At 29.0% G+C, this 12,682-nt stretch overlaps 1 protein-coding gene across 1 annotated transcript; it reads right to left on the reverse strand.

Moving 5' to 3' along the window:
• Window positions 1-315: 315 nt before the first annotated feature.
• On the reverse strand, window positions 316-12,104 carry LOC107456941 (mediator complex subunit 4). Its single transcript, XM_016074937.3, has 6 exons — window positions 11,839-12,104; window positions 11,646-11,764; window positions 9,560-9,675; window positions 6,978-7,122; window positions 4,193-4,333; window positions 316-609 (listed from the first exon to the last, which is right to left on the reverse strand). The coding sequence occupies exons 1-6, from the start codon at window positions 11,901-11,903 to the stop codon at window positions 425-427; spliced, it is 771 nt and encodes a 256-aa protein (XP_015930423.1). The 5' UTR covers window positions 11,904-12,104; the 3' UTR covers window positions 316-424.
• Between the last annotated feature and the right edge of the window lie 578 nt (window positions 12,105-12,682).

The raw sequence follows: 12,682 nt of genomic DNA on the forward strand, positions 1-12,682 counted from the left end.
ATAACCAGTTTTTAAGTCCAGTTGTCATATGAGAATAGAAGGTTATACTTACTTCTGCTTGGAACCTCTTTAAAGTTTCCTCATGAAATGAGTTAGTTTTTCATACCTTTTCTAATTTATTTGTCAAAATTAGGTAATATTTTGCTATTTTTCATAAATTGATGGTCCCTGCATTGTTATTTTTACATAACTTTTTACAAGGATAATAATAAAAAGTTGAATGACAAGTAGAATGAGTTAAGGTGTATTACAGCACTAAAATGTAGACAAATTATACTATAGGGAGATTTTCTTAATTTAAAGAAATCATACAAATTTTTATTACCCAAAGAGTTTATTTTAAAAGAAAAATATACATATATACAGATGAAAGTGAAGTCAGTAGCTACTGACTGTCACTAAATGAACGTGAGTCTGTAGACATCTACTGACTGTCACTAGATGAGCTACTTGAAGAGTCTGTAGACATTACTTCGACGTCTTCATTCTCTTTGTTATGAGATTTAGTGTCCATGCTGACTCCATGAGCACTAGAGGAGCTCATGGAATTTTTTAGATCTGTGCTGGCAGACCATGTGAATGTTCCAGCTTGAGATCCTGGATTTTGCTCTGCAATGATACAACTCATATAAATTTTTTAGCCAATCTCAATATTCAAATATAAGTTGCACAATGGTCATGTGGTAAGTTAAGCAGCGTGCGTAGCGTTTTTTAAAAGTGCTTATTTTCGATTTTCGCTTTTTAAAAGCCCTTAAAGGTGCTTCTTTCATCAAGTGTTTTTAGAAAGTGCTTAATTTTCATTTTTTCAAAATGAGATTTTTCCTTTACCATGTTGATTTTCGCTACGAATTATGCAAAAAGACACAGTTCACATTGTTTTATTCAACGTTTTCACAATTAATTCAAACCCAATCAATCTACTTTGGCAAATTGTCAGTCCGTAGCGTATGAAAACGCGATTCATTTTACTTGATTCAAAATTTCATAATTTTTGACAATTGTCAAAAACAGTGCCAAAAGTTTTTTCTTTTTCGACATGACGGTTAAAACAAGATAAAACCGTCAATTGTAAAAAAATTTCTAACCTTGCCTAATTATGATATTTTTTAAAGTACTTAAAAATATTTTTGAGTGTTTGAAAAGTGCTTATTTTTTGTTGAATAATTTGGCTACGCACCCTGTTAAGGACAAAACTATTTTAATACTTAAGAATTTTAATGTTTTATTTTTCAACTCTTACCAAATTAGTGATTACCAGATGCACTGCAACCATAGAAAAAAATTGTTATATAGTGTAAGTTAAATGTAGTTCCAAATTATTTAAATATTTAAAAGAATGTTCAAAACATAAAATTATTCTATTATTTCACATAAGTAATACGTTAATACATTATGAAATAGTTATTTGATAAAGTCAGTATTAAAAGTTATTATAATAATTAAAACTATTCAAGAGAACATGGGTACGTTTTCAAATGTTTAAAAAACACTAGAATAATTTTATTTAATCTATCTCATTGTTATATGAACAGCATTTTCAAAATGCCACACTGCCTTTAATTTTGATAATTGTTAGGTGAAACTTTCAGTAAGTGTCTACAATAGCTTAAAAGTAATAAAAGTATTGATAAAAGAAAAAAATAATTAAATTTAAATTAATATTTTTTTTAAGCCAGAGTGGGAAAAAAAACTAAATAGTATTCATATTCCAAGTCTGTGTAATGAAATTAAGAATCAACATCAGGCTTACTTATTCAAGCTGAAAACATATCAAATGGAAATTTTAAAGATATAAAAAATTTTCTGACAACTAAAACATTCCATTTAAAAATTAACTTTGATAACAGAGAATAATTTACAGTAGTTTTGTGTGAAAAACAATGACTCTAGTTTAAAGTTGATAAGCATGATGATCTTATAATTCATTCATATTTAAATTTATGCTATTTGTTTGAGTGATTCATTTTTAATTTTTTCCTCCGTAATTTATAGGATAACTTTTGAAACTCTTTAATAATTAAAATTATTTTGAAAGACTTAAAAAATCTCAAATCACAATATGAGGCTATTTTGGAACCTATGATTTGAGGCAAGTAAACAATTTCAAAATTTCTTGAAAACATTTTTCAATATCTACTAGTGTAAATGTGACATTGTTTTAATAAAAAGATTTTCAGACCATTACTTTAAATTTGGATCTTGTTGATAAGGGAAAATAAATTTTTAGCTAATTCATATCAGATGTTGTTACATTAAACCCTATGACGTTTTGTTAATAGCTTTCTGGGAAACATACTTTGTATACAAATATGTAAAAATAATACAGCAATATAAAAATTTACAAAATGACATTTTAAATTAAAAAACACAAACTAAAATCTTAAAAGTAAAATTTTTTTATTCAACAGCAATTAGTTCAATGCTAAAACATAATTTGATCATAAAAAATTTCATAAAGTAAAATAAATTTGTTTAAACACAAAACATAATTGAAAGTGATTAAAACAGCATTAACTAACACAATAATTCTATGAAAAAAAAATGAATTAAACAATGTCAAACGAAATTAAACAGTTGCCGCCTGAATACAAGTGTCAAAAATTAATTCAATCTGTTTGTTCTTGCTGAAGAAAACACAGAGTTTAATTTTCTTATTGCTAAATTTCTGGTTTAGAATGAACTGGAAACTGCTGAATTAGCTTAAGAAATGCTTTTTTTCCGTGTGCTGTTACATAGCTCAGACTTAATTATTTGCATTTTTTGTTAATATGTTGTTTGAAATGTGGAGTTACAAAAAGCAAAGAAATTTTTTAGACTTCATTTTGAAATAAGTGGTATGAAAAAATATTTAATAATCAATAAACTTCTAATGAAAAATAATACAAAACTGTTAAAAAATGTAAATCTGGCAGTAACAACTCTCAAATTAATTACTTTCAATCTAAACACAGACAAAATAATGTTAATACCGGCCCGGCACAACAATTAAAGTAATAAAAATTCTCAGCTTTAACAACTTTCATAAATTCTTTTTTGTTAATTCTTAAATTTTTTTTGAAAAATCTTATTTATAATTTTTGCTTACTATATTGTTTATGAAGAAGTAAAATTTTAAATTTAAAGAGCCTCAACAATTACCATTTTTTTTTCTGATGGAGATGATGTGGATCTAGATTCTGTTAACTTTTATTGAAAATAATATAACATCATAGAAAACCGCAACTCTGGCAAACAACTCTAAAATTCAGAACTTTAAATGAAAGTTGAGATAACACTTGGCCCAAGAACGAATAAAAATAGTCTGCCTGCACAATATGCCAACAGAAACACAAGTTAATATGAAAATTACTTTTTTCAGTTCATATATTAAAACTCTTGAAAATTACTATTATAATTTTTTTTCCTTATTATATTGTTTACTATGAACGATTAATCACAATATTTAACGATCCTTGATAATTTGCATTTTTTTGATGAAGATGATGTCGATCTCTATGATACAGATCCATCCTCTTTGCAATCATTGCGACTCATCAAATACTTCTTAGTTGTCTAACTACTAAGAGGAATTATGTCAATAGATTTGACGAATTTCCTTCCAACACATATTCTCCCTAGATAGTACTAACATTCGGAATATGTTTTGGCACAGATGGCACTTACTACAGTATTCTGTTTAGTACTTCTATTAGTACACTGTTAACTACATAATTTGTGCTTTTATATGCTTATTCTTAATTTAGTTTTATATCTGCAAGCTATCAACCAACTTAGTCCTTGTTTTTTCTACAAATTTCATAATTGGTGACATATTATAACCATCATTGAATAGCCGACCCTATTTTTTGGGTATATGACAACTTATGTTCAACTCCGTAGCCTTGTAATTTTGAACCCAATCCAGCAGACAATAGAACTCCTTGGGGGCAAATTTGCCTTCGTGGAGGAATTTTTTATGGAACTTTTACACGGAGAGGAAAACCTCCCATGATTAGCCTGGTGGCAAAGGGACCCAAACCCACGAATTGATAACATAGTACATTGTCTAGCTTTTATTACAGAGCCATGTTAACATAATTTTTATTTATTTTATTTTTTTTCGCCTTAGAATGCTAAAGAATTTGATTTAATTTAAATAATAATTATTCTACTACTATGTAAAGAAATTTAACGAATAATGGAGAATTCTTACCTCCATGGGGTCCTCTCACTCCCATATCCAGACCACCTTGTTGTTGCTGTAGCATACTCCCACTGATGGGCAAGTCACTGAGTCGTCCAAGAAAACCAAGGCGCATTTCAATGTCAGTAGGATAAGGGCGTCTGGGGTCACCTTCAAATAGATTAAGATATTCAATTTGATGTTTTTCATGCAAATTACTGTAAATATATAAATAATAATAGCACTAATCCTAAAACAAAGTAATTAATTTCAAATACAGTTCTTGCCTTTTTAGTATACATACTTTGACTATGCCCTTTTTAAAAATATTTTTTTAAGAAAAGTATTCCTTTAGAACATAATTTTTTTATTCTAGTCAAGGACAAATGAAAATACATAAATATGTGCTATTAAGAACTTTTAGAAGTATTTTTCTGATTAAAAGAAATAAGAACAACAGTTGGTCATCTGCCAAGATGAGGTCTAATAGCTTAGACTCAGCGTATAAAATACAATCAATTTATAGCAGTTAACACAAATATTTATATTTAATGTATGCAACAAGAAACTGGCTAACTCTATAATGGTTTCAAATATTAATTATAACTGTAATATATTAACTTCATCATCATCATCAGTAGTGCGACAGTCCTGGGTGGACCCTGGCTTTCTCAAGAAGACTGCACCAGTCCTTTCTTCTGTGTGCCATGGCTTTCCAGTCTCTGACCTTGATTGTGGTTAAGTCCCTTTGGAGGCAATCTACCCATCTCATTCGGGGTCTGCCTCTTTTTCTGACTCCAGTTGGCCTTGCCAAAAAGATTCTTTTAGTTGTTCTGTCATCGTTCATTCTTACAATGTGTCCGGCCCATTCCATGCGCTGGATCTTATGGTAATTCAGAATGTCCGGTTCTCTGAATATCCTGTCAAGTTCAGAGTTAGTTCTCCTTCTCCACACTCCCTTGTCACACACACCACCAAAAATGGATCGGAGTATCTTCCTCTCGAAAGCAGCGATGGTCCTCTCATCAGCTTGGGACAAGGTCCAGGTTTCAGATGCTTAAGTGAGAACTGATCTTATTAGGCTTTTATATATTAGCAACTTGGTAATAAATTAACTTATAACTGCAAATAAAAAGCTGTACTATATTAACGTGTACAATTTTGTGAAACTTTGTTTCCTAGATTGTTCTAACGAAGCATTTTCAGTTTTTTCCCTATCATATAATAACTTTATTAGCATTTTGCAATAGATATATACCCATACCCTATAAATAAATACTCATTTGGTAAGCTAAATTTTCTTAATTATCAATATCAAGCATTTAAAGTTGCAAGTATAAACTAAAAAAACATAATAATCAAAACATAACAGAGCCATAAAAATGCATTATTTCAAGTTACATAAAAAATAAATATATAATCAACAGTTATTATCGTTACAGTTGCCATATTTACACACTTATGTCTGGAACAGGGTTGGCAAATATTTTGCTATCAGTGAAAAAAAAAATGGATAAAACCGTGGTTTTTTCCACCTGGTAAAAATAGGTTTTTACCAAACTAGCAAAAATCGAATTTAAATAAACAATTTACTTGTACAAATTTTTCCTCGTCAAGTTAATAAAAAAATAAAAAATGTTTTGATTAAAAAAATTTTAATTTAGGTTTCCTCTGTCTCCATTTCAAAATAAATGCAATATTTTATTTATTTTAGAAATTATATATTTCAACATTCCTATTTAGTTTCTTTTTCACTTAAAAAACAAATTTTACAATATGTGTTATTTAAGACAATTTGTATCAATTAAATAAATTTTTAACTTATAATGTAAAAGTTTATTTATTAATAGCAATTTTCACACAACATTCCATATTTTTATATATCGTACCAGTTAAATTAATACTAAACTATGAAATAAAAGAAATTGAGATTATGCGAAAAAATTATCTAAATAACTTCACAATTTTTAATAAATTAACCAATCACAAAGATATAAATATTTTTAAATATTAAAAGAATTTGACATGCATAATTTTTCATACATATAATAAAATAAATATTAATTATATTAATTCATAAATAAAAATAAATGCATATTTATTCAATTTATAAATTAATAAAACTAAGAATAAAATACATAACTAAAACATTTATTTAAACTTAAAATTTATATCAGAGCTGTCATTCTTTAATTCCCAGAATTTAATGCAACCCTATTCGCTATAAGGAATTCGCCAGAACTTTCATTTTGCCTTTGTTTTTTTTACACTGTCCCTGAAAATTTTTAAATCCTGATCTGCAATATATTAGATTCTCACTACAATTTCAATTTTCTTTTCCATGATTAACATAGGTTTAAAAACATAAAAGAAATTTAATAAATTATTTTCTTTCCAAATGTTTAATTTCTATTTTATAACCACCGTTGAACAGCCGATCAATTTTATGGGTTTACAACTACTAATGTTTAACTCCTTAGCCTTGTAATTTTGAACCCAATCCAGAAGACAAGGGAACTCCTGGATTGAGAATTGGGAGAAATTTGCCTTCCCAGCTAACCCTGCATTCGCGATACATGGAGAGGAAGACCACGATAACCTCCCACGGTTAGCCTGACAGCAAGAGGACTCTAACCCATGATCACTGAGGATATTTCATGTCAGCACTGTGGTCGGAGCAAGCCAGATGCGGAACTTGGATTAACTAGGATTCGAATGCGCTTCGCAGCACTGGATGGCGAACCCTCTATTTCCATAGCCATCGTGGCTCAATTTTTAATTTTAAAGAAATCATGAAAATTATCAATTTATTTACCAGGTTGCCAATTATGGGGTGCAGCAACAGCGTAAGAGCAACTTATTTTGTGAGCATATTTGATGAGTTCCTCCAAAGATACACTTTTTTCACTGCTCTTAGCATGACACTGGAGTTTTTGTTTAGCTTGATATACTGCTGTAGCCTGAAACATTTGAGCAACATATGTTTAACATTTAAGCAAATACAGAAAGAACCATAAAAAAAAAACATTTTAAGTATATATTTTTAGAATCTTTGGGAAAAAAGTATACACATAAAGGGGTCAAAAACTAATATTTAAGCGAGGTAAAAAATACAAAATGTAATATAAATCTAAAGAATCACTGTTGAGGAAGGCAGTACAGATAACATAAAACTGTGCATGAATTATACTTAATTTCACTTCACTGCATGTTTATTTCAATAGTCTATAGAAACTCATAATACAAAGTGGAAATTACAATTTTAAATTTTTTTGTTAAGCATGTAAAAAACCATCAGAGAGTAATTTTGTGATTTTTTGTGAATATCTATTTATTTAAAACATTTTTAGCACATATATTTTTGACAACTTCTAAAACAAGGGAAAAAAATAATTATTAAGATAAAATATTTAGCGATAAAGGTGGGGGGGGGGGGGGGAAAAANGGGGGGGTAGAAAAAGAAACAAACAAACATATCCTTTGGAGACCCATTGTCCAATATATCATCATTCAATATCATTTAATAAATAATATTGCAAGATTTTTTTTTTTTCATTTTATATATGGAGTAAAGCGATTGTCTATGTAAAATCATAATTGGTTGTAATCTTGTTAGCCAGAATTTTTAATCACAACAATAAATAAAAAGAAAGATAAGACATTTGATTCAAATAACTTTTCAAACAGTTTTCAAACACATAAATATCTTATAATTTTAGTCTCATGATTTTTACGTCAAGACCAAAATATGAAGACACTATAAAAAATCCAATAATATATAATTGTGCAATAAACTAAAATTTATTCCTTTTATGCAATAATTAAAAACAACTAAAGCACTTGAATAAAATTTTATTCATTAATTCTTAAAGCCTATTTTTTATAATATCCATGATAAAAAATAGGCTTTAAAAACTTAATTAAAAATACATGTATACTTAAATAATATGCCAGGTTGTGGGCCCCTTAACTTGCTTATAATAATTTCCTGAGGTATGGTACTTTATTTAAGTTTTATATTTATGACAAAAAATTAAATTTTCTACCATTTGTTAAGGCATAGGTCTCAAGATCATGCAGATAATTACTCTAGACACATATAACTAATTTTAAAAAGAAAACAGGCAGAAGTGTTAGATTGTATCTAAATTCTTTCAATTGAATATAATGGAAACATATAATATTTTAAGTCTCATACAAACATTATTTACTTTAATTGCAAAATAACAATTAATCTATAGAATGCAATATTATATATATATTTATAGACATATAAACTTATTAGAATTAATGTAAAAAATTACATTATTAAAATAATTAATGCTGTAAAGATGTTTCAGTAGCGCTTTTTGCATTAAACGAATATTCTTCGTTCTTCAGGCATTTTGTCGATTTTACGTGTCCGACTATATCAGTTTTACCACCATGTGTGATGCAAAAGGCATTTTTACATGCAATGCACACCATGAACTTCAAGATTCAATCTAGAAATAAATGGAAATTCTAGGGAATAAGTCTCCTTAAAGACTTGTTTATATTGTTTTAGTTCAGCCATAACAAATAAAAATTAACAAGAGTAATCAAATGAGGAAATTATTATTTCCACCACTTTTACTTTCTACACATACAACTTTGTAATTGTGTCCTTGCAACGGCAAACAGGAAATCTCGTGAAAATGGAAAGCCCTCTCGCAGAAAAGGTTGAATTCCTTGAGAAATATAATCCATTAGTGAGCGGGCTCCCCAAGGCCGTTACAAGGGGAGGAGTGACAACTGGATAAAAGAAAATACGAGCTATGGTACAGGCAGGTAAAAATGCAGAAAATCTTACCTTCTGCATAAAAAAAAGCAGAAAAATAGCTAAAATAAGCAAAAATTAAAGTTGCAAAAGATTTGGCAACTATGTAATACCGTTTTTTCAGGATGGCTAAACAGTTCTAGTAAGATTTGGTGGTAGTTAGTGGGCCTCAAAGTTTTATTTTATATAATTAGTGGTCTGACGGCTAAGAAGGTTGGGAACTACTGGCCTAACTTAGAATTTTAAAAGTTCTTATGACTATCTAGAAGTCAATACTAAAAGCAAGCCAGGTGTTACATTAGGCAAAGCATTCTAAACATCTGTTGTTAAGCTGTTTTGATAATGAATTATAAACATTATTACAAATAATCATGATTTACCAATTCAAGTAATCAGGATCATAAGTAATCTTTGTTCATAATGTAATTATACATTTTAAACACTTGTCATCACAATTACAATGTAATTGTAAATTGTGATTGTGTATAATCTTGATTAGAATAATCATGCTGTAAATGTTATAACTATCTGTAATAGATTCGAATACTTTAATAAAAAATTGCAACATAGCATAATGTAATGCGGAAAAAGTAACAAACCAAAAGATGCTCAGCTTCTTTGAGATACTTCTGTAAATGCTGGATGTCATTATCTTGTTTTTCTACTTCAACTTGAAGGGCATCAATTTTCTTTTGAATTTCAGACTGTTCAGCAGCTGAAGAAAATTCAATATATAAAATTTAAAAAAAAAAAAACACAATTCATTATCAGATTTATAAGGAATGTTTTTACTCGAGTACATATCAGAGAGTAAACAGAATAAGAATAAATAACAAAAGGAAACTGAATTTTACATCCATAATAGCACAATTTTAAACTTTATGGAAAAAAAAAAATTAAAAGGTCTTAAATGAAAAAGAAATTTCTCAAACACTTGTAGTTGTATGGAAAACAAATTCAATATCGAGGCTTTTAATTGACAAATGCAATTTGATTTTTTACAGCAGAAAACTGTAATTTGCTTTGTAGGAGTTCAAAATATAATAATTTGCCCTTTTTAGGGAAAATAAGATTATCTTCTTATTTTATTTGTAATTATAAATAGAAAAAAAAAAGCTCTGCTTATGCAGAACAGAAAATCTTCTATTAATAAGCATTTAACAAAAATTACCTACCTTGATCTAAAAAAAGGTGAAGATATTTTTTTATTGGTACCTGTGTTCACGATAATTGATATCAAATAAATCGGCCTAGTTCATGCGTTTGGATCAAATTAAAATATAAATGTATGTAAACAGGAGTAGTGATTAGCAAAGTTTAGTCACAGTTAACTAAGAGATATAACTAGTCCATAAAAATTTTCACTAAATCATTCCCCTGCCACAGTTAGATTTAAAAAAAAAAAATAATAATAATAATAATAAAGTGAATTTTAATGAAAAATTACAATAAAAAGAAAATGCTCATGACTAGGGTGAAACATGCTATTCTGTGACAAAAGCATAGAAAAAAGATGAAATTGAAAACAAAAAATCATAACAGCATATTATCACTCAATTTCCAATCAAGGGGACCACATTGATTTTAAGTCTGTTATACATATAGTCTATGCTAATTTGTACCACCCCCAAATTAGAGTCACCCTTCCATTACACTACACGGAGTCTTGTTTGCTGTTCCATAGACGCGATGTCATTCCGTGATGTTTTTTTCTTTTTTTTTTCAGTTTCTTGCAGGCCGCTGCACGGAAGTTGCCAAGACTTGGTGATTATTCGGCCACATTACGATACGGAAATCGCCCCAGCTATTGCTAATAGAATTTAGGAATCAGAATCGTAAATCCTGTGAGCTGAAATTCAAAGAAAGTGGATAGAAGAATAGCAACAAAATCACAAATTGCAAAATCATTCAAGATCCTGAAAAGCACTTTGTTTATAATAATTAAAAATCATAATTTCTTTCTAAAGGCAGAACTAAGTGTTTTAATTTCATGATATTGTTCCCGTATAAAGCAAAACTTTTCAATCTAAAATAAACACTGAAAAGTTCATGCACATTATTAAAAGATGAAACCTGACAATAATTTTGCAGTACCTAAATCACGCTAGGGAAATCTTCCTAAAAACCAAATGAAAAATACCTGAATTTTTGAACCTGAGTCTTGGAGATATAACAATATAAGTCATGAAGACAGTGAATCACTGATAAAATAAAGACACTTCTATTTAGGAAACTTCAGGAGATTAAAACAAAATAAATCTATTTCTAAAGGAATGGGAAATATGTCTAAAGTTTATGCACAATATTAGAAGATGTAACTTGACTATAATTTTGGAGTATATCGCACTATGGAAATTCTCCAAAGGAATCAACCGCCAAATAAAAATATCCGAATTCTAATAAGTTTCGGAGATATAACAGCATAAATCATGAAGACAATGAATCAATGATCAAATGAAGACATTCCTATTCAGGAAACTTTAAAGAAAATTAAAATAAAGTTAATCTACATTATTAATTTGAACTAAAGGTTAAGAACATGTTTAATGAAGTAATAGTATTATGAAATGATCTAAATAACATGCACATTTATTTACTTTTAAACAGTGTAATGATAAATAGATGTTAGTACTTTAACCAATGAGAGTTTTGTACAGTTTTTAAATAAATATAAAAGTACAATACCAGTTACAAGTGCAGCTTTTAGTTCTTGATCCTTCATAACTAAAAGTTCAGCCAATTGTCCTAACTCTGATGGAGACAATCGTTGCCCTTTTGGAGCTATAAGACTTTCAAATAGCTCTCTGTAAAAGGAATTATATTTAAAAACAAGAGAGAAAGAGAAAGTATAAAACTTTTAAAGAGAAATAAATATTACTTGGCAATTAGCTCTATGTCATCAATAAGACCCAGCAGTATATCTCTAGTGCCAACGGTTGACATTTTGAACAAAGTTGAGACTGAAAGTTATGTATAAATTAATATGTTTTCAAGATTTAGGAATTAGAACTTTAAGATGTTCGATATCGATCGTAATACAAATATAACCATAAACTTTGGAGTTCAAGCAACTTCGGGTGTGATGATGAAAGGACTTCATTTTGAAACATTCTCTTCCGAATGTTGTTAGCTTATAGCTTACAATAAAGTAAGTATAATGAGCAATATGATAAAAAAAAGAAATCAACTTCTACTCAAATCACCATTACTATTAAGATTTTAATAGGCGATCTTACAGTGATCGTCGTGGCTAAAATATTGTCCTTCCTTCAGTAATCAACTTTGTTATGCTTCTCTACGTCTTTATCAAGCTTCTTGAGATAATGTTAATTTTTATTATTTTCCAAATGAAAAGGTGATTTCCTTTAATGGCAGAATGTTAACAAATGAAATTGCCGTTAGATATGCATAATCCACCGCAGGGAAATTTGATTTTAAAAAAATGCAATAAACAAATAAGGAAAATTCAGACAGATACTACGCTTCTAAGCAGGCTAACAAGTACTAGATCAGATTGTGTTACTTCCTTTGGGAGCCATTAGACCAGGGTTTCTTAACCTGTGGTTCATGAACCCCTAAGCGGTCCATGAGTTATATTTTGGGGAAACGCTGACTGCTCCTAATTTTTAAAACGTTTGGAAGCCTACCCATTGCTTGTAAAGCGAGCTATGGCAGCTATAATTCCGTTTGCTACAGTGTATCTTTGCAAAGAGGGATTTTCC

Source organism: Parasteatoda tepidariorum, chromosome 5 (assembly GCF_043381705.1).
Source record: "Parasteatoda tepidariorum isolate YZ-2023 chromosome 5, CAS_Ptep_4.0, whole genome shotgun sequence".
NCBI lineage: Eukaryota > Metazoa > Arthropoda > Arachnida > Araneae > Theridiidae > Parasteatoda > Parasteatoda tepidariorum.